The sequence below is a fragment of the Abramis brama genome, assembly GCF_963993115.1.
Source record: "Abramis brama genome assembly, chromosome: 1".
Classification (NCBI taxonomy): domain Eukaryota; kingdom Metazoa; phylum Chordata; class Actinopteri; order Cypriniformes; family Leuciscidae; genus Abramis; species Abramis brama.
The window spans coordinates 25999889-26023650 of record NC_139963.1 but is presented as its reverse complement, the minus strand read 5'-3'; the positions used below and the strand labels follow the sequence as shown (position 1 = coordinate 26023650).

General features: G+C 38.3%; 2 protein-coding genes across 2 annotated transcripts in view; both read right to left on the bottom strand.

Annotated features, from left to right (window-relative positions):
• Positions 1–1322: 1322 nt before the first annotated feature.
• rab5c (RAB5C, member RAS oncogene family) lies at positions 1323–19183 on the bottom strand. Its single transcript, XM_084110374.1, has 6 exons — positions 19037–19183; positions 7725–8089; positions 5092–5243; positions 3117–3239; positions 2944–3037; positions 1323–2759 (listed from the first exon to the last, which is right to left on the bottom strand). Exons 2-6 carry the CDS (start codon positions 7891–7893, stop codon positions 2632–2634), a joined length of 666 nt encoding a protein of 221 aa, XP_083966500.1. The 5' UTR covers positions 7894–8089; positions 19037–19183; the 3' UTR covers positions 1323–2631.
• A 2555-nt stretch (positions 19184–21738) lies between these two features.
• The window catches only part of kcnh4a (potassium voltage-gated channel, subfamily H (eag-related), member 4a), a 33675-nt gene continuing 31651 nt past the window's right edge, over positions 21739–23762 (bottom strand). The window contains exon 16 of the mRNA XM_084087180.1: positions 21739–23735. Coding sequence (XP_083943306.1) covers positions 22857–23735 — 879 coding nt within the window. The 3' untranslated portion in view covers positions 21739–22856. The remainder of the gene's footprint in view (positions 23736–23762) is intronic.

The following is a 23762-nucleotide window of genomic DNA, read 5'->3' as shown; positions in this document are numbered from 1 at the left end:
CCCACTGGGGGGCATTAAACACTTGAGCTACTTATTATTATACTATATCACTTTAAAAGTGGAGAAAATAAGCGTATTTATTAAACGTTTAGGGCTGGCCAGTTGCTTAAACATAGCCACTAAGTTAAGACTTGGCCTTAAGAACTAGCCTGAACAACTAGAAATTAGTTAGGGCTATCAGTCTTAATTTTCAGATTTTCGAACTTTTTATGTAAGTTAACTGACTTAAAAAAATGAGACCCATCTTAAAAAAAAAAAAAAATTAGATGACAAAATTGTAAGACTAGTCTAAGCAGTTTGTGCAACCGGTCTGGTTTTACAGACAGGGTTTAGATTAAGCCAGGATTAGGCCTTTGTTCAATTGGGGCATTTAAATAGCTTTTATAAACGTGGCTTAGAAAAAAAAAACATCATTGGTGTGCATCTTGAGACAAAACAATGGCACTGACATATTTTAAGACACGCCAGTGCAAGTTGCTTTCAGTTCAAACATGCACTTTAGTCTGAGACTATCTTGAGCCCACTTGTCTGTTAAACCAGGGGATAGTTGTATAAACTATTCTTGTAGCAAAATGCATTTTAATATTTTTCAAAACTAGTCAGCTTAATATATTAGCTGACTGGTTATTATTATTATTATTTTAGAAAAATAACAAAAGGTAAACAAATGTAAATTTGTGATGGTTCCGGGCCAGTTATAATTTACTGCTCTAGGCCTTACAAACTAAAAATTGGTTATTTCATTAATTTATTTAGATCAAATATCATTGATAAAAAGAAAACTCGTGTGTATTTTTAACTACCAGCCAGATTTAAGTCTCATGATGAGCCTTAAAGGTGCACACCCAAATAAATGCATAGTCATTTTGAAACTGACATATAAAATCAAACCACTCAGATGAGAACAAGAATTCAATCATATCTGCAATCTTATAAAAGCTGTTTAATTGTACATGGAGAGGGTCCTCTCATGTTGAGATCACATGACCAGTCAAATACTATTTGCCTAATCTCAGTAACCACCCTGTTATTAGACACTTTCATTCATGGATTAAATTAATCATGATTGATTGTGAATAGCATCAGTGGCTCAAAACTACTGCAGTTGGTGTCAAGTTCAAAAAGACTGCCAGCACAACAAACACAGAGTAAACCTCTACCCATGATGCTCCCTCCACAGCAGCAAAAAAAAAATGCTGTAATTTAGTAATGGTGAGAAATGAAGGACCAGTTCTGTTCCCAACCTTATTTGGGTGCAGGAATAAGAAAACACCTCCAAATCACCACCTACGTTTAGAAATAACAGCACAACAGACAGAATGTATACCTTCCCCTCCTTTATTGGTAAAATTACAAGTTCTACTAGGTTTGTGTTTTTCCATTTATTTGCCTTTGTCCATTGCATCCCTCGTTCCTCAGACCCTGCTGGAGACTTCTGGGTCACTGTTCACATGTGTTGTGCTTGTGATATGTCACAAGTGATGCTGAAAATGCCGGTTGAAATAGACGTCCTTCGACATAAAACAGGAGGGAACAATATTGACAAAAAATGACATGTTGTCAGAGGACAAAGAAATACCCAGTGCACTCTTAAGAACAAAAACAAGTAAATTCTTACAAAAGTGCTGAATTGAAATAGCTAATGATTGGGGACATTTTCACAGGAAAAGAAAAAAAAAGTACAGGAACAGCAACATTATCTTTTTGTTTTCCCTCGTAAATATTTGGGATTTTGGTCAGAGGAGGCTGATTTTGCCTTGTGTAATTCATATGTATTTTCTCATTTGTCTGAATGATTTCAAAAACATTTCATTAATGCAAAAAAAGAGAAAAAGAAAAACACATTGGAGTTATACCACCTGTTAATGCATCGAGATATACAAGTAGATATATGTAAATGATTAGAAAAAAAGTCTAGCCTATCAAATCATATACTGGTTTCATTTGTGCTGGAGTAGTGGACGCCTGAGAGACTAATACAAGAGAAATAATACAGGATCTACAGAACAGCCTGACATAGATGGAAAATAGCCTCTTTTCTCATTCTCCAATCTTTCCTCTCTCCGACAAAGGAGGGATGTGATCAAGGAGAGCAGGGGAAAGATGAGATGTAACTCAATACTGGCAGTATGCATCCACCAAAAGGGAGAGCGCAATTAAATAGTGACGTCACCACTAGATTTTTTTATACAAATGAGCAAATGAGAGCATAGGAAATACAAGGGAGAGACAACTTGTTTTTCCACCAGCAGCAGTCTGGAATTTCTTTTGTTTTAAGTTCGATTGGTTAGATCGGATCACATGTGTCTCTTTTTTGTTTTGTCAAAACTATATAAGACAAATCAAATAACTCATAGGTGGCAGAGACATGTCATAGCTTCTGTGTGTGTGTGTGTGTGTGTGTGTGTGTGTGTGAATGTTTGCATGTCGTGTTCTTAGGAGGGATAAATGGTCGAAACATTAATGTGTTGATTTACAAGGGTATCAATGGCCTGTTTCCAGTTCTGAAGCTCTAACTGGCCATAGTTTAGAGCTGGGTCATAAGTGAATGGATCTCACACTATGGATTCATACTGTGTTGTGTGTCTGTATCAGTCCTTGTGTGCATCTGCCAGCTGATTGGTCCAATGGTTAGTTGCCGCCTCCACAGCACTGGCCGCTCCTGCCCTGAGGTGCTGTCTCCTGTAAGTCGACCCCTCCTCTGGCCCGTCCGCCACTGCCCGCCCCACCCTGCGGTTCGTTCTTCGGAAGCTTCTTGGCTACAGAAGGAAAAGAGAAGGAAAACATTTCTTCATAAACATACTAGGTTGCTTTGATCTGAATTAAATCAACAGCAGTATTTGAATGATTAGGTGTGGTGTCTAGCGGCAGGTGAAACTGGTGTCATGTTGCTGTGTTTTGCTCTGTGCTCGGAGAGAATCAACAACAGAGATGAGATCGTACCAATAGCCATGAAGATCTCGTTCACGTTCATAGCGGTCTTCGCAGACGTTTCCATGAAGAGTAGGCTGTTGTCGTCTGCGTATGCCTGCGCCTCCTTAAAGAAAGCACGCAGATGAGTTAAAAACATTTGGAAGCAGATTTACAGAGGTTGTTTTGCGTTCGTGTAAACTTACCTGAAAGTCAACGGCTCTCTTGTTGGCCAGGTCTGCCTTGTTGCCAGCCAAAGCTATGACGATATTTGGACTCGCCTGACGCTGCAACTCCTTCACCCAGTTCTTTGCTCTAGTGAATGTGTCCTAAAACAGAAGAGAGAAAAAAAAGAAAAAAAAGAATGAAAAGTTAAGGACCAGTCATAGTGTAGATCAGGGGTGTCAAACTCAGTTCCTGGAGGGCCACTGTCCTGCAGAGTTGAGCTCCAACCAGCTCCAAAAACACCTGCCTGGAAGCTTCTAGTAATCCTGAAGACCTTGATTAACTGGATCAGGTGTGTTTAATTAGGGCTGAAGCTAAACTCTGCAGGGTTGTGGCCCTCCAGGAACTGAGTTTGACACTCCTGGTGTAGATCAACAGAAGCCTCTGAAGTGAACTGCTATGGTTCTTGAACTTGTTCGATTGGATTTGAGCACATACAGAATCATGCATGACTTGTGGGGATGTCAATTTAATGTTTTCATTTACTGCACTTAATCATTTTAATGTATTTAACTAAGCCCCTGCCCTGACACAAACTCGTAACTTGCTGTCTAAATGCAAAGCATGATGGGAATGCATATTCAATGCTTTACCTGCTTGCAACAATGTAATGTCTATTTAATAGAGCATGTCAAATGATAATATATATATATATATATATATATATATATATATATATATATATATATATATATATATATATATATATATATATATATATATAGCACACAAAGGTTTGGGGTCAGTATTTTTTTTTTTTTTTTTTTAACGAAATTAATACTTTTATTCAGCAAGGATGCATTCATTTGATTGAAACTGACTGTATAATGTTACAAAGGTTTCCCATTTCAAATAAATGCTGTTCTTTTGAACATTCTATTCATCACAGAATCCTGAAAAAAAGTAAGATGAACAAAAATATTAAGCAGAATAACTTTAATAGATAAAATTTATACTTAAACATTAATAAGAATTGTTTCTTTAGCAGCAAATCGGCATATTAGAAGGATCATGTGACACTGAAGACTGGAGTAATGATGCTGAAAATTCAGCTTTGTCATATATTTATAATGAACTGATATCCTATTTTTTAAAACATGCATATTCCTGTTTATTTTTTAAAGAAAATACATTTTACATATTACAAATAAATAAAAAAGGCTGTATTTTAAGTTTCATTAACAACAAAAAGCCATACATATACTACATACATTAGCTTAAAATCCCCCTGTATTCAATAATTTTATCCCTTAAAACTCATCTTTGATCACCATGACACATTTAAATGTTTTATCCTTGAAAAAAAATTCATCATGCCTTAAAATAGCTTGAATGTAACGCTGCACCCATGCCTCATTTAGTATACACGATTCTATGAATATGTAAATTAGACCCGCCTCCACTCACTCACGTCAGCTCAGAGATCCACTCGTTAACGATCACACGTTGACCTGATTGGTTACAAGGTACTTTGTGACGTCAGAAACACCAGCGATTTCAAACTGCGTTTTTGAGACAGTATTGGTTCACTGCAGTTTTAAGGAGAAAATCCTCAGCAATGGTGTTGAATTTACACATGGTTTGTCTTAAAGCATTTTAAAAACACCACATAGAGATATACTGTAATCAACATTAAAAGCTTGATTAGCTTTAAGGTTGCCAACAGGAACCCATTGTGATTGTTACTTGACTTTGAGCAAAGGTCTGACTGTATCCTACAGAATAATAATTAAACCCGGCAGTCAGTCAGGTGAAACCTTATTATTCAGACCTTACCCTTCTGCTGAGCACAACGCTGTGATGTCAGCCTTTATTAGAGCCAAAGCACAACTGACAAAGTCAGATTGCAACTGAGGTGCCACGCAACTCTCAGCTGGTGAACGACTGGCTGTACAAGACACCTGTCTGATGCAACTCTGACTTAAAGGTCTTGATTTCATAATCACAGGCACTCACTGTGTTAGTAATATCGTAGACGACGATGGCCGCCTGGGCTCCTCTGTAATACATAGGGGCCAGGCTGTGATATCGCTCCTGTCCGGCCGTGTCCCAAATCTCAAACTTCACTGTTGTATCATCCAGGCAGACTGTCTGTGTGAGGAAAGCAGCTAGAAGGGAAAGAAAAACAGAAATCTTTGTGACATTTCAGTAATGTGTATCAGTCTGTACAATCAAAATGATCGTTTTAGCACTTCCTCACGGCTTAGCTATTTAAGTGCTGGACATTTGTAGAGAGGAAGAATGAGAAACATGCATCATCATGATCAGGCCATTCAAAAGGTATTTAACATTTTATGTACACAGTTATGTGGAGCAGGATTTGACAAAATGTTCTGCCTCTCATCATAGATGCTTAGGACAAAAACTTTAGTGTTGCTGGAGCCGATAGCCACGTGGGCAGCGCGATTGTGCTTTGGGTGACCAGAGTTCGAGTCCCGGCTCATATTTGCAAGAGATTTCTATTTCAAATAAATGCTGTTCTTTTGAACTTTTTATTCAAAGAATCAAAAGGCAAGCATTCAAAAATTGTTCAGAAAATTTAGATTTTACAATACACAATAAAATGACGCATACACAGAAAGTGTGCAGAAGTGCAGAATAAGAAAGACCATCCATATTTCTAATCCCTTGCACTTCAAACTTTTTGCTGAGTCAGGTACAATGGTCACATGTTTGTAGCTCACATTAATTTCTCCAAAGCACTGCGAGTGCTGTGATCCTTGACCTGCTCACTGACGACAGGATGATGGCATTGAAGGAAAACATGTAGGAGGACAAAAAAGTGCTGAGAATTTCCTTATTGTCAGCCTTGTGCAAGCATGCGGTATCCTGCCCGTACCAAATGTCACTCCCAGCACTTCTCTTTCCTTGTGTCTGAATTTATTCTAGAATCTCTTGCTAAATACAAGACTGAGCCTTAAATGGAACAAATCCACGAATGTCCATGATCAAATTTAGCTTTCAGTTTCCCTAAAACACTGACAACTTGGAGGGACACAATAGCACACACACTCAGGAAATCCCATTGTTGACCGTTTCCCTTTCCTTCTGGTCGTTTCTCTAACTCCTTTCTCTGTCCATGTAATTCAGAACATAAATCTATATTTAAAATGAATACCATTTCAAGCTGTATACAGCACACACGTGTTTGGTTAGGAGATCAGATATGTGCACATGCATAACTGCGTGTCTGTTTAGTACTCCAGTATAACTCATGTGGTAGTCATGTGATTAGCGAGTTAGAACCAGCTTGTCTGGTTCAGACCAAGCCCAGCCCTCTCACCACAGATCAACACAAGCCACACAACCTCATATACGCAGAGCGTTCAACATGATCTCACTACTAGTATGTTGTATTATAAAATATTATCCCGTAGCTAATCTTTTACAGGAGACATATTCAACAGTTTGACAGCATATTCCCCCTGAAGTCATTCATGTTAAATCAAAGTTTCTTGCACAAATTTATTTGAGAAATTTCTAGACCAGTGTTTCTCAAGTGGTGGGTTTGAGTGTGTAGTCAAACAACAACAACAAAAAATATTTCTAAATGTTTTTCTGATGCAAGACTTTTATTTTGAAATATGCACATGAATGCTGTTGACTCTTCTGTCAACCGATTAGGTACCGATATATTGTGTATCCCTAATATTTTTCCATGTTTGCCGGTTTTCATGCCCAGAGGTCACATTAACCGAAAAATGTCCATCATTGACAGATTTTTTTTTTTTTTTAGCAGTGATGGAAAAATCTGAAAGCCTATCTTTTGTAATATGTAACTGTAATTCTGTAATTCTCACCCCTGACCACTTGGTGGCGAGTGCACTCTTGCTGACTATAAAGTTAATGGTCAACGAATTAATGGCTTTTCTGAGTTATGTGACATTGTTTACAAGCTGTTTTATTGACGTCTTTCTGCGGTTGAAACACTGATTGAGCGATCACATGAGATACATGATATGGATTTCTAAGTTGGACTGTATGTTTCAACATATTTTCTGATGTTCATTCATGTTTATTTTCATTCTGTAACGTAATAAAAGATGAAGGGATGATTGCGTTCACTCGTGCTCCGCTACTCTCAAACTAAGGCGCTACAGTGATCTCTTGAGTTTTGTGTTAAAATGGACAGAATTTGAAAGATGAGACTTTGTTTCATATCAAAAGTAACAAAGCTTATTGTGATTTATTGGACAAACATTCATGATGAAACCTGAAAAGTGACCGACAGTCTCCTTTCAACTTTCTCTTCATATATAAATAAATGCATAATCTAGCCTATATGCTTGTCCTGTAAATTTAAAGGAAAAATGGAAATGTGAACAATAACAGAGCTTATTGCTTATTATCATTAAAATATGAAAATTAAACAGACGGGTAATATAGATTATGATGGAATTTTTACAACCCTGTCTGTCAAAATTACAGACAATGCGGAAGTCTAATGTGACCTCTGTTCATGTCATAGCTGAATACAGTAACTAGTGAGGAGTTTCGGGCCAATGAGCATTCTTGTAATGCGAATATATATTCAAAAATCCTCCATTCCTAGAAAGAATAAGCTTGGACATAAACCCGCTCTGGCTCACCTCCAATAGTGCTCTCCTGGTACTCGTGGAACTGGCCTTTGACGAAACGGAGCACCAGGCTGGACTTGCCCACGGCAGACTCTCCCAGCAAGACCAGTTTAAACTGGCAGATTTTGTTCCCGACGGGGGCGGCACCGTTGGTCCGCGCTGGTCCACCTCGCCCCGCCATGCCAACAGGCCGGACAACAGGAGAGGAGAGGGCTGACTGGATCTAAGAGGGGTCCTCACTGGATATGACAGGGGTCCTAAACCAGGATCAACGAGGCTCCGGGGAGGACAGGGTCGAGAGAGACAGAGAGAGAGAGAAAAATCAGGAGAGAAAGTGAGAAAAAGATGGAGAGATGGTTCCAATTGGATGAATAAACCTAGAGGAAAAAGGAGAAAGGAAGTTGATCAACAAAACGCATTAATGACCAGATATAATTGGCCATATTACAAAACACTTGACTGTGACGCTCCAAAGTTGAGTGGACAGACTCATTACAGGTCGTTAACAGCTATCACACCATTCCAGTGCACTAACCATTAACCAGCCTCCCCATAGTGCTCCAATAAAACTCACTACAACAAAACAATCCCGTTTACAGATTCCACCCACACTGCGCCGCAATTACAGTTAAAAGCATCCATACAAAAACACGCTAGGTGTCATTTCACACATACACTAAAATAGTTACCCAATTTAAATAACCTTCACTTATCAGTGATCCAAAATTATCTGCACTGTATTGACGGAAAAGGTGCTGAAAACAGGTCAGGACCTGCTGTGTTTTTTGGGGTTTTTTTGTGTAACCTATATTTTGTTATTTGAAGCGCCACACAGACCAACACTCAGCTCAGCTTGGGGCCAAATGAATTGTGGACTGTGGCGTAACATTTTCTTTATGCTTTCAGATGGATAAATAAAATGGCTACTGGGGGAAAAACTCATATATTCAACTTTTGAAACCTTTATTTTTGTCCTAACTGGGTAGTGTTACATACTGTTCATTAAAAAAAAGAAAAAAAAATTCTCTGTCACCAAATACAGACAGCAGAGCGAAAGTAGATCACTAAAACAACTGAGCAAATAAAGGTGAGAGAAAATGAATGTGATTATTGCAAGACAGAGACACAGAAAGAAGAAATAACAGCAACTCAGTCTGAGGTCATTATTTCAGCTTGTCAAAGATGGATTCAGATATTCTTTCTGCTGCAGCAGACACAGTAATTGGCAGCAAAAGAGGAGAGAAGAGAAGATGGATATCAATAACTGGATGGACAGACCTCCTTCCTCTGTAGGAGAATATTCAGGTATTGAAGCCTGGGCTATCACAAAAAACAAAATATTTTCATTTAAGCAGCATTAAAAGAAAGGTCAAAGGCCCGTCTCTCCTGTTAATAACTGCAAGAAAAGGCCAATGAAGTGATTATGGGCAGCGAGATGTCACTGCCAGCGTCAGGTCTTGAGGTTCAGTCTAATCCAGAGCATGTGACGGAGGTTTAGAATCACTCACACACAAATTTCTGCAAACCACATCTTCTCATGCCATTCAACATGTGTTGCACAGAAAGTGGACCATAAATAGAAACAGTATGGCACAAAGGGTTGGCTTGACTATACAGCTAAAAAAGATGAAATAGGCTGTCTGAATATGATTATCTCGCTCAAATATTTGTGGTTTCTTTTTCAAACATCTATTGTAGCTAATCAGATTCAAGATGTTTAAAGTTAAATTCAGTACAAGATACAGCAAAAATCTAGTTCAAGATTTTTAAGTCTTGTTTTACATACTAGCTACGTTCACATTGTCAGTTTTTGGGATTGACAACACATTTTACTAACAGACTGTGTGGCTCTCGAAATGTCCCGTTCAAACAGCAACTTACAATAGCGTCTAGGGATGTGCGCAACTAATAATTTCATTAACGATTAGGCCTAAATGGAATTTTTTTAACCGACTAGTCGACCTCCGGAGTCTGTATATGTGATCTATTCGAAATAGACTACTTAGACTCAAATCCCATACTGAATGCCGCTAAAAACTAGGGATGCACCGATCCGATACTCCATATCGGTATCGGCTCCGATACTGCCATTCTTTGCCGTTGTTACAATATATTCGGTTCCTGAAATATTTGCTTCCAATGGGTGGAGCTACCATGAATATTCACGAGACCATAGTGTGGGCGGGGCGACCAATACAAGCGAGTGGAACAGAAATGATTAGCATGAGCGCCTCAGACCGCGTTTTGTTTTATGGATTATTCATTTCAAACAGGTAATAAATTTGAAACGATGTTAAGCTTAAACTACTTGTATATATTTTATAAATAATTCATCGTTTTGTAGCATGTGTTTCTCAGTACTCTGAGTTTACCTGAACTATTACAGACCTGATCCCGTAGGAAGACCGACAATAAAGGAATATTTCTCCAAATTTCTCCCAGATTAGTTGTTGTTAACATTCTATGATATAGGCTAGAACTGTTCGTTTCTCATGAATGACTGAGATTAAAGGTCCCGTATTATGCCCCTTTTCACAAGATGTAAAATAAGTCTCTGATGTCCCCAGAGTGTGTATGTGAAGTTTCAGCTCAAAATACCCAACAGATCATTTTTTACAGCATGTTTAAATTGTCATTTTTTGGGGCTCAGAAAAACGTGCTATTTTAGTGTGTGCCCTTTAAATGCAAATAAGCTGCTGCTGGACGACCCAGGGGGCGGAGCTTCATGAGCTCGCGCTCAGTCTCTCAGGACAATTTCATCTCACGGAATGATGATAATATCAGAAACTCTCAGTAACGGTGTTCATTTTGAGTCGGACAATAATGCCTTCAGAGTCAGAGTGCTTTAGGGAGATGAAACAGGTATAGTTTAGTAGTTTAATTACGGTTTTATTATAACGTATTTGTCATCTGCTTGTATGTATCCATTATTTATTAATAGCCTACAAGTCTGCTGTTTCGGACCAGGTCCGAATGATAATCAAACATATACTGATGAGTTTAATAAAGTTTATTGTACATCACACAAAAGATGAAGCGTCAGTTTTACTTCAGAAAATCACCGTAAGAGCTGAGTAAACACAGTAAGTTATAAGAAGTGCGCAAGTACATAAACGAATTTCGGTAGAGTTGAGGGAGCATTCCTGTGGGCGGAGGTTAGTCAAAAAACTGTTCTACTGACGTCATTAAAGAAGGAAGTAGAGGGATGTAGTCCAAACGTATGTAGTTCGATGTAGGCGACTTCTGTTAAATAAAATATCTCGCTTGGCATTGAACTTTGAGCTTAATAATTTTACAGATATTATTTATACTCTAACAACAACATAACACACTCACTAATGTTTGAAACATGGGATCACGAAGAACGGGACCTTTAAGCTTTTTAAATGTGTATGATTGCTGATTAAATAAATATTTACAAATATATCCTTGTGTTTTTTTGTTGTTGTTCTGTCTCCCAAAGATGGCATATTATTAAAATAGCCTTTAAATTATAGGCTGATAGCTCAAGACAACATAAGAACTTGGAGTTGCATGTTGCATCCTTTGAATGTTTCTTCATACTGACTCAACTGAAAATCTTTTTGATACATAACCTTTTACTTTATCAAAGGTCATCATAAATGTTAGCCTTCAGATGCATTAACAGTTGTTTTCTCTAGCAATGCTTAGTAATGTTATCATTCTTATGTAATGATTTTGTAAACAAGTGAACAAAAACACAATTGTGTAGAACGCATACCAAAAAATTAAGGAAAGGTATATTTATAAATACATATTTGAATCATATAGTAAATACTTTATTAGTCCTGCTGTATTAATTTTGTCCTTGACCCCATGTTTTTCTCTTGTCTGACATTCTCATTTTTACAGATGAATATGAATAAAATATGTAATTTTGAGACAATTTACCTTGCTATAAAATTGAGTTAATGAATGAGCTTAAACAAAAACATCTGCCTCAACATACAGTGGGGAGAACAAGTATTTGATACACTGCCGATTTTGCAGGTTTTCCCACTTACAAAGCATGTAGAAGTCTGTAATTTTTATCATAGGTACACTTAAACTGTGAGTGATCCAGAAAATCACATTGTATGATTTTTAAGTAATTAATTAGCCTTTTATTGCATGACATAAGTATTTGATACATCAGAAAAGCAGAACTTAATATTTGGTACAGAAACCTTTGTTTGCAATTACAGAGATCATACGTTTCCTGTAGTTCTTGACCAGGTTTGCACACACTGCAGCAGGGATTTTGGCCCACTCCTCCATACAGACCTTCTCCAGATCCTTCAGGTTTCGGGGCTGTCGCTGGGCAATACGGACTTTCAGCTCCCTCCAAAGATTTTCTATTGGGTTCAGGTCTGGAGACTGGCTAGGCCACTCCAGGACCTTGAGATGCTTCTTACGGAGCCACTCCTTAGTTGCCCTGGCTGTGTGTTTCAGGTCGTTGTCATGCTGGAAGACCCAGCCACGACCCATCTTCAATGCTCTTACTGAGGGAAGGAGGTTGTTGGCCAAGATCTCGCGATACATGGCCTCATCCATCCTCCCCTCAATACGGTGCAGTCGTCCTGTCCCCTTTGCAGAAAAGCATCCCCAAAGAATGATGTTTCCACCTCCATGCTTCACGGTTGGGATGGTGTTCTTGGAGTTGTACTCATCCTTCTTCCCCCAAACACGGCGAGTGGAGTTTAGACCAAAAATCTCTATTTTTGTCTCATCAGACCACATGACCTTCTCCCATTCCTCCTCTGGATCATCCAGATGGTCATTGGCAAACTTCAGACGGGCCTGGACATGCGCTGGCTTGAGCAGGGGGACCTTGCGTGTGCTGCAGGATTTTAATCCATGACGGCGTAGTGTGTTACTAATGGTCTTCTTTGAGACTGTGGTCCCAGCTCTCTTCAGGTCATTGACCAGGTCCTGCCGTGTAGTTCTGGGCTGATCCCTCACCTTCCTCATGATCATTGATGCCCCACGAGGTGAGATCTTGCATGGTGCCCCAGACCGAGGGAGATTGACCGTCATCTTGAACTTCTTCCGTTTTCTAATAATTGCGCCAACAGTTGTTGCCTTCTCACCAAGCTGCTTGCCTATTGTCCTGTAGCCCATCCCAGCCTTGTGCAGGTCTACAATTTTATCCCTGATGTCCTTACACTGCTCTCTGGTCTTGGCCATTGTGGAGAGGTTGGAGTCTGTTTGATTGAGTGTGTGGACAGGTGTCTTTTATACAGGTAACGAGTTCAAACAGGTGCAGTTAATACAGGTTTCCATCAGTTAATACAGGTTCCAGGTTAATACAAATTCCATCTTTGTTGAATTTGTAATTTTGGCTGCCAATAAAGATAAGGAAATTTTTAAAACCTTGTATGAATTGAAACAAATCTGGAAAGGTTCCTCATGGTTTAAAAAAAAAAAAAAAAAAAAAGTTTAAACAAAACATAGGCTACTACTTTTAAATGTGGTCTTATACAATATTATACAGTGAGGTTTTTATTTGCCCTAGGTGCCAAGGCCCTTAATTTGGTACTCCCATGCATGATATCAATGAAAGAAAATTTGAAATTTGACAGTGCCAAATAAAAACAAAATTAAATGAATCAATTTTCTAGCGTTTTGTCTCTGTTTTATTTAGTGCACTTACCTTTGGAATGGTACATTCAAAACTACAAATTGCAAAAACTAAGTATAACATTACTTTAGTTGGACCTTGCAGTTGAAATGTCACTTAATTTGACCAATGTTCTAAAGCATTGCTTGAGAAAACAACTGTTAAAGCATCTGAAGCTTAACATTTATGATAACCCTTGACAGTTGTATATCAAAAAGATTTTCAGTTGAGTGTAAAGCAACATTCAAAGCATGCAACATGCAAGTAGCCTATGTTGTCTTGAGCTATCAGCCTATAATTTACTATGCATCCATAGTAGCATCTCAAATACTTTCTGTGTGAATGTGCAATGGGAGTCAAGACAGTATTTTCTTACCAGTAACTATAGTAACAGTGACTGAAGTAATATCAAAAATGGCGACGCCCATAAAACTGAAAAAAATTATCACTTTTGACACGACAAGAGTCCAATTGAGCCGCGAGTTCATCCATCAAATCTTCATTAACAGACAGCAGCTTTTATATCTGGGTGGAGAGAGGAGCATTTTTGAGACACACGTAAAACACAAAACACACAAAAAAGGTTGTTCTAAACCTGTATGAATTTCTTTCTTCTGCTGAACACACACACACAAAAAAAGGGTAACCAAACTGTTGATGGACCCCATTGACTTCCATAGTATTTTTTTTTTTCCATATTATGGAAATCAATGGGGCCCATCAACTGAAATTCATACAGCTTTGGAACAACTTGAGGTAAATGATGACTTTAAGGACTCAAAAACAGGACTGACAACTGTATTCTGCTGCTGTGTGAACATGGCCACTGTTTTTCACTGAATGAAGGAGAAAAACGATATTTAATAATTTTCATTTATATTCCACCAGTATAACAATAAAAAAAATACATTTACACAATATAAATACAAGAATATTTTAATATATGAAAAAAAACAAAACACACAGGGACATCCATGAACATATCTATGTGATGAATCACAAATGAATCTTTAAATTGATTTGTTGGACAGAAGACAGAGCCAACATACCAACTATTGTACTGTTTGTTTTTCTTACAGTTTTTATGTTAAACCAAAGATATTATTAAAATGCTTCCTTAATGATAGTGTAATGACTTCTTTAGGAAACTTAATGTCCAAATAAATGCTAAATAAAATAAAAACCTTAATTTTATAATCATCAGCAAAAGCACCTGGAATATCTCACTCAGCTGTAAAATCACACTTAAAGAGAAAATCTCAAAACGAGGGCAAGAAGGATCAGAATTAGTGCAGCGACGACACACCTATCTCCCGATTCAATACTATCACGATACTTGGGATTTTCATATGTTCTGCCTTACTGATTTTTACCAACGGACTGAAGCATCTTATTAGCAGATGGACAGACATCGTAATGAAAACTTGCAACAGTATCAATAATAGAGATGTCATTCATGACATCAGACACCCAGCACGGAAGGATGGATTTTACCGTAATGCCACTCTGTTCTGAAACCGAGTGACCAAATACCAGGCAACGACAATGATGAAATTCCACAGAAGCACTCCACAGAGAACTGCTGTAATTTCCAGGTATTGTAGTTTAAGACACCTGCTTCACTTCCTGTCATCTATCGCTAAGGTCACCGCGTTGAAACGTGTGCGTACATGTCAGCCCGAATCGCTGGCACCAGCATTCCAATCACTATGGCTCATTTCCCATCTATGCAAAATCGCATGCTGAATATACAGTTCTGTGGTGAGACCCTTTAAATCCAACAAGAAGGAGTGCAATAATACTGTCCCTCCCCCATCAAACACAGTTCACTGGGAGGGAGGGATCTCAACAATAGTGTGGGAATAGGAAATGCTCTCCAGGAAACCAGCTGGAAGGAAAAATCGCATGCATCACCAACATGGCCTGCCTGCCTGAGCCGGCCTGATCATTAAACAAATGTCTGAGAGGGTGTGTTAGAAAGGACGGTCTGTCTGTCTATCTATCTAAGAAGTTGTTGCAATTTTGCAGAGCAAACACACAGATAACAACGCATCCACACCCTCCTCAACGCCTGGAAGGGCAAACTGCTCAACAGCTGCATTCATTAATAATACAACTTAACAGATGCTATTATATGCATCTTGTCTGCTCCATCAGACAATGCCTTTTTTCCCATCTCTCTGTCTGTTTGTGCAGGCATGCAATCTACTTTGTGCTCCAGTTGTTCCTGTTCATTAGAGTCGCTTCAAGATCAAACATTTCATCTTCAGTTCAGCAGATCTGGGTTATTCAGACACATTTGAGTTGGTTTGTACTTTAAATAAACATGTTTCTACATATCCTGGTGGTGATAAACATTCCTGTATGTGTCCGGTTTTCACCATGACCTAAATACTAAGGGTATGTTTACACAACAACGATGAAGTTGCGTTTTTCGACTACAGACAACGACTAAAACTATAAGAAAACGACTAAGAACGCTGTATTATTCATGCCAGGCCAGTAGCTAGCGATGTCACTTTGTAAATAAACACTACTCGCCTATAGACTGAACAAATAAGATTTGCTTTATTTTAAGTTTACACAATAACAGTACCATTTTCAAAAATATACACTTTGAAACTAGTTAAGTCTTCTAATATTTTATTCTATTTCAGCTTTATTTCAGTAAAAAAAAATGAATGAACGAATTCCTAAGACACTTCTTTCTGGTCGTCATGAATACTGGGATATGGATTTTTACCAGTTGTTCTTTAGAGACTGCATTGCACACACAAAGATCAATTTCCACTTGATAAAATACTTTAGTTTAAGATAACACAAATAAAAATGATAGTCATTGTATAGACTATTCTTGTAAATCACAATTTTAAAAGTCCCTATTCATTTTGTGAACAGTGAAGCGTGTTTTAGTTTGTTTTTTAGTGATTGAACACCATGCCAGCTTCCAGTGAACCCTCTGTAAAACAATATAATTGGCTATGATAGTCATAATCATAAATTGAAAGAGAAAACAAAAACTCAATGGTAAAAAACAACCTTGATCACACCCTGGTTTCTCAAAGCCCTCAATAACAACAACATAAAAGTCATCCGTTAAAGGAACAACATAGTAATGGCTATTTAAAGGTGAACTAAGTAACTTTTTTTACCTTAACTGAACAGCTTCGGAGTCATTGGAATGGTTATATTACTTATTTCGGGTTGAATGGTGGTCGTTTCGCACCCCCCTGGTGCCCGTGAGCGGAAAATACACACTTGCAACTTTGAGCCGGCGGGCCGCCGCGTCAGGAAGTCTCGCGTGATATCAGGTCTCGCGATGTAAACAATTGCTTTACGGCCAAAAGAAATCTGCTAAAATGCTGTCATTATTGCGCTCCCTCATGCTGTTCGAACCCGAATGAAGAAGACGTTTTAAAGAATGTCCCACCTGCTTTGATGTCGTTGATCTATAGCCTCTGGTGTCTGAGAATCACCAACGAGTTTTTACAACAGTGTTGTCAAATATCTATTCCGAAGCTGTGGGGGAGCTCTAGAGAGAAACCTGCGAGCAAAAAGCGAGAATACAGCGAAGAAATCCCGAAGCTACTGAGTGCTGCTTTAAAGGGGTGGTCGATTATGATTTCACTTTTCTAACTTTAGTTAGTGTGTAATGTTGCTGTTTGTTTGAGCATAAACAACATCTGCAAAGTTACAACGCTCAAAGTTCAAAGCAAAGGGAGATATTTGCTTTTAAAGAAATTGCTTTTTAAGGACTACAACAAACGGCTGGTAGAGACTACACGACATTCCTCCCGGGTTAGTGACATCACCAATCCAAGAATTTACATAAACCCCGCCCCCAGAACACGATTTATAGATGATCAAGACAGAATATGCTAATATAAGTAGAAGATAACTACACATAAGCTACATAAATTCATCAACTAACCATTCAGAAACGTCCTGTTGCTTCTACATGTTGTCACTTCTTCTAGAGTCTCGTCTCCATCATTGTCTGAATCTGGTTTGAACATAAAAGGCTAAAAGCTTTTGAAATGTTCAGTGCATGTCTGTGTGAGTGCAGCTGTTGAAGCTCCGCCCTCTGTGCCGGGAGCAGCAGCTCATTTGCATTTAAAGGAACAGACACAAAACGGTGCGTTTTTGCTCACCCTCAAAAAGTGACAATTTTAACATGCTATATAAAAATATCTGTGGGGTATTTTGAGATAAAACTTCACATACACACTCTGAGGACATCAGAGACTTATTTTACATCTTGTGAAAAGGGCATTATACCACTCCTTTAAATCTAATGAGGAAAGAAATTTTAGCTTGATTGCTTTAATGGAATAAACACAAAAACAGCCTTCTTGATTACCTAAAATGCCTCAAGCAGTTACAAAGCATGCTGGGAAAAGCCACTATGCTCTCCGGAGCAGAACTAGGAGATGAAAGTAATATTCTGTTCCTGTTTGCTCACCTTCAGTGACAGCCAAAACAAGAAAGCGACACACAGCAACTGAGATGCATTTGCATCGTAATGACGTCTCTTTTTATTTTAATTCGCATCATGTTATGTTAAGCAATAAGTAGATCCTCCTCACACACGAGAAGCAACCAAACCACAAATAAGGCGCAACCCTATACTATTCTAATATCTCAAAGACAATGACATTACGAGACTGTAAAACAGCGCTAAAGACAGCAGGTTTCACAAGTCATGTGTGCATCAAGTGCTTCTGCAGAACAAAAGGTCACTATGTGCAACAGAACAGTGAATGTGTGTTTTACAAGAAATCCTCTCAGTATCAAAGGTGAAAATTCATAATTGACAATAATGCATATATTTACACAAACACACACACACACACACACACAGACAAGTCTGGACAGGTGATATGATTAACTGAAACAAATTTGCATTTCACCAAATCATAATTTCACATATCTAAAGAGGTGGAGTGCTATCATAAAAGCATATTGTCATTGCAATCAAACAGCTCTAAGCTCATATCAATGCATGTGCGATCTTAAGTGATGACTCATCTAGCTGACCTGTCAATCAAGTCTCCTCAGGCCACATTATTGACTTCCTCATGAAGTCCGATGTCTTTCACTTCTGATCTGCTCCTCCCACGAGCTCTGACCACAAGCATTCAACTCAAAGCCGGTGAACCAGCCACACTGCTCATTTAAAAAAAATATATATATAGAAAAAAACGGGCAGAGCTAAAGAAAACTTTTTAAAAGAGATTAAAAAAAACACACGTTAATATGTAATACACGTAGACGTTTGGATAAGTATCACCCTTACTAATCGCAATACAATCGGCGTTTAGCGCCAGCGCCACCACAGAGATGCGTGTTGGGCTGCATCACAACGGTCAAATGATAAGACAAGGAAGCCCTGCTGTAGATGGTCAAACTTCAGAGCTGCTGATCAAACACACATATTTACATGTGTACACACACACCCATAGAAGCCTTCTCCACTAAACTGACGTTTGCCGTAAAGATTGATATTCGGAGCATGACAGATAGATAGAGAGGCCTGAATTACTATTCCTTTTTTATGTCGCTGAGGGAAAGATCCAGATGAGCGGCTCAGGAGCGTCATGAGCATCGGCTAACAGTCTTGACAGTTCCTCTATATCAGTAAACCACGACCAGATAACAATAACCTTCCAACAAACATATTAATACAAAACCAGATAGAGGTTACCTTGAGATACGAGTGCGGCGCTTTTCTCTTTCTGTCAAATCCCTGGCTGTCAGACTGAGAGAAAATTCCCCTCCAGCCGCCTCAAGCGTCTCCTGTCGACGGGCTTTGGCCTTCACTTCCGCTTTAAGGGACGAACTTCCGTAATCCACCTTCTTCCGAGGAGGAGGGGCTTGTTTTGATATACGTGCTGGTGGCCAATAAAATCGCGGTTACATTTCTCACCCACAACAAGATAGATTTTTATTTTTTTTTAATATTTGCCTCTACTTTTCTCATTTTATTTGTTGAAAGGTTACATTTCAAATTATGCTTTTCCTTAAAACTATTTTAGAGAGCTACGCATTTGCTTAATTTAGAAACTACGCAATTTTTTTCTAAACTGAAAATGTTACTTATAGCTAACTTTTTTAATTAACTAAATAAAAACTGAAATAAAATGTTGCCCTTGGCAGCATAATGAAATGAATAAGTCTAAGTTTATGTACTAAAATGACTAAAACCAAAAACTGAAAAAAAAAGAAAAAAAAACCTACTTAGGGCTGAATAGTAAAACATAAACACAATAATAAAAAACTATAATTTTTTTTTTTACAAAACCACATAACTAAAAATAAAATTCAAACTGAAATTATAAAAATAAAGCTTAAATCTACAAAATTAATAAATTGTATAATAGTCATATATAAACAGTACGTTAAAAAAGTCATTACCATCACATGTAATGTCAGTGTCTTGAAGATTAAGCATGATGTAGACTATTTTATTTGTAATTTACCCATTTGTCTGAAATTAATTTAATTTCTCTTTTATAATAATAAACTATATAAACAAAACTTTAAACACTTGATAACCACAGTCATTTGAGGACCCACAGGACTCTGTGTGCATAGATATTATTGATATAACAATAACAAGGTAAGATGGCCTCTCCACAGTGGTTATTAGAAAGCACGGCAGTATCAAATACTTCAGTTTGATCTGTAGACAAGTGCATGAAAACAAGATCAGCTCTGAATGTGGCTGACGGTTATGTACTAACCAGTAATCACCGAGCTGGGGCGCTACAGGCCAATTAAACTTTTAATAGACCCGGTTTTTCTCTCTCTTAAAACCATGCTTGAAACGCTGGCTGGTTTCTGTCAGGTAACGCAATGATCCTCAACCTTTTTTACTCAGGCCCTCAGTTGTCCAACACAATTTCAACAATTTCTAATATTTCTGCTATAGGCTAATTATAGGCTACGACAAATCTGCTTGTTTTCAAACTGTCTATTACGCCTAATACGATAATATATTGCATTTAATTAGCCTAAACACGATTCCTTTGTGGGATGCAGAAATTTCAAGAACGGTTTGTTCTTCAATTAAAACAATAAATAGAGGGGGAGGAGACCTTGTTGGGCGTATCCATCATTTTAGAAGAGAGGGGGACAGAATGTCAAGTGTAATAGGCTAACAGTTTTTTTTTTTCGTTTTTTTTTCTGACCCGTCTATAATTGACAGGTTACATTTTTGTTATCTCTTGCTTTTAATTGGCTAAGAAATCACAAATTATTAGTTATTGTTCAGCAGTGTATCTGGTTAAATACAAATAATTTTAATTGATTAATAATATATTTTACATGTAAATGTTTTATGCCATCCTGGTTGAGGACCACTGAGGTAAAGACTCCTCCCCTAGAATAGTTTCATTACGCATATTTTATAGCCTATGCTGCAAACTCCCGTAATTGTATTTCCCCGATATTCCTTTATTTAGTTCTTCTTACTCTCACATAGGCCTACTTGTTTCAACTGGAATCTGATCTATCTATAGTGTGATAGATGCAACAAACATGCTAATTAGCCTACCGCCCAGCGGTGTATGTACAATCAGTGAGCAGCGTGTCATTAAAGTTGTGCGTAGGTGGCGAGTACTCAGGCTATGCTGACAATTTCTCAACAACTGCTTTATGCCATTAATAATGTGCTAATTTAACACACAGAAACTGTTTGTACTCATTATCATAAAAATATTGAGTTCAATAAATGAATACAACACAAACAAATTACAATAGGCCTATACTTTATACCTTATCTTTTCATATGCTGGCAAGACTCTACCCCATCAGCCAATGTTCCAGCTGCATTTCAGATTAAAACAACAGAAAAAGATGCACAGTCTACAAATATATATATATATATCTCCTTTATGAAATGTTGACATGAGGCATTCATGGGCCTGGGGAGGAGCTGAGAGATAACAGGTTAAGATTTTCCTACAACCGAGCAGCATGTGTGGGTAGCCTCCTGTGGCTAATGATGTGTCTGGAGCCCTGATGTAGACAGAAAGAGCGAGATGGTGGGCGTCTAAAGAAACATCTCTTTGGAGAAGATATGTGCAAACTAACCAGCTCAGTATTTGTTGTTTAAACTAGATTTTTCCAATATGTATGTTTACGTAAGGATAGATTAATGGTTCTGATGTTACATAATAAATAAACAGTTACCATGTAGATTTCGGATAGTTTCTATGAAAATTATATGTGACAGTGTAAAGCCTATACATAATTAAAGGTTAGATTTGCTGAATATTTCAGATGAAAGACCAAGAGGATAAACAGCAAAAAATAAAAATTATGTATATATATATATATATATATATATATATATATATATATATATATATATCATATTTACCAAGGTTGCCAGTATTAGTGGAAGACACTTTTATTTGATGAGAATCAATCAGCCACAAAGCAGCTTAATTAACTGCCAATACAATCTGTTTTTTTATTTTAAGGTGGACAACCTGGTTTCTCGTGTAATGGGCCAATCAAACCTACTCCATTAAATGAGCAATGGTGGAAATGATTTATTCCCTGAAGAGGGCATTTTCAACAGGCAAATTCTTTTTTTTTTTTTACAATCGCAAAACATTTAATTTAAGCAGGCACAACTGAGAGATAAGGAAATGGAAGATTTATTTAACAATATAGGCATGAAACAGGCCCAGAAAAAGATATACTGTATGTAGAGAAAGAATAAATTTTCCCAAAACTTGACGATGAAAAAAGAGGATCAGCAACAAAAATAAATGTATATCGTTCTGCACATGCTTTTATAAACATTCTGCATGTAAGAGACAAACAATTCAAGTAGTTTTTGGTAAACTTATACAACTATATATAAAGTAAGTTATTTTAAAGGATGTTTGAAACCAAACAATTCTGGTTACTATTGACTTCTATTGTATGACAACAAAAAAAGACATTTCTCAAATGATCTTCTTTTATGTTCCACAAAAGAAAAAGTCATACAGGTCTGCAACAACATGAGGGTGAGTAAATGATGACAACATTTTGGGGTGAACTGTCCCTTTAGCAGACTTGAAAATGCCAGGGAAATAATATCTTATTATATCATGCAAGGTATTCAAACTGAAAGAGTTTTAAAGTGAGGCTTTGAAAAAGATTCTGGCTCTTCGTAATCTATGACTCAGTCCTAGGGGACACTGTCTTATGCAAAACCTACGCGGTGAAACCATGTAAAATCAAGCCATATAAAGTAAAATAAACCCAACCAGTGGAAACAGATTTTACCTAAATACAATTAAGCATGACTCATCCTGGCCTTTAAGTCCTACTTTAATCTAAAAAGTGGCAATTTTGAAACAATAGGCACAGTTGTGCACATTCTCGTGCTCATGTAGCATAACCCACGTACACTGCTCCCACAATGCATTGCATTTGGCTTAAAATTAGGGCATTATCCATGCAAAGACAAAGAGCATGTTAGACGACTCTTCTTAATACGTCCATCACTCCTGCTCAGTGATGGCTTAATCAATGTGTCGTTCCTCAGCAGGTCCTGGTTTCACCTGTTTCCCTCCAGTGGATGAAACGATGGGCTCAAGTGTGTGAACAGGACTTGATCCCACCAGATCATTCTGTCTCAGGCCTGTAGGGAAATGTAGCAAGTTGGAACTACAAATCCCGGAATGCAAATGTGAACTGACAGCTATGAGAGGCTCTGATGGGCCGGTTGGTGTAACGGATAAATGGATGGGTGTGGGTGCACTGGAGTGCAGGTCAGATGTCATCTGTATGTTTAAAGACGGATGCGACTGACTCTGGATGTTATGGGTGCACAGAGACAATGTGTTGCCAGGACCCCCACTCCGAACCTGACTGGACGGAAAGGCTGCCGCCAAGCCTAGGAGTGACCCGCCAGTGCAGGGAACATGGTGTCCTAGATAAGGAGAGTTTGGTGTGGTCTGAGAAGTCTGATATGGGTTTGACTGACTCTCTACACCCAAGGTAGCAACCCTTTCCTGGTCAGGGCAGCATGGAAAATAGGCTGAGTGAGAGCTGGGGGCTTGATTGAGGAGCTCAATGTCCCCTTCCTGCCCCAAGACTGAGCCTCTTTCCTGGGCATGGCTGACGCTGCAAATGCACGTGTGCCTGGATCCTAAAGAATCTCTCAGAGAGGGATCCGGCTGCAGGCAAGGACCGGCCGGCATGTTAAAGGCCAGCCTAGACGTCCAGTCGGCGGTAGAGGAGGCCACGTTGGTGCAGTTGGGTGATGTATGACAGTTGAAAGAGCTGAAGGGAGTAAAAGAGGAGGTGAAGTGCGGTGGGGTCACGTGTGAATGCAGGAATTGCATCATTTCGTGGAGCTCCTTGGTCAGTGAGGACACTTCCTGGTTCAGGTGGTTCATCTGGAACAGATTCAAATGTTAATGTCA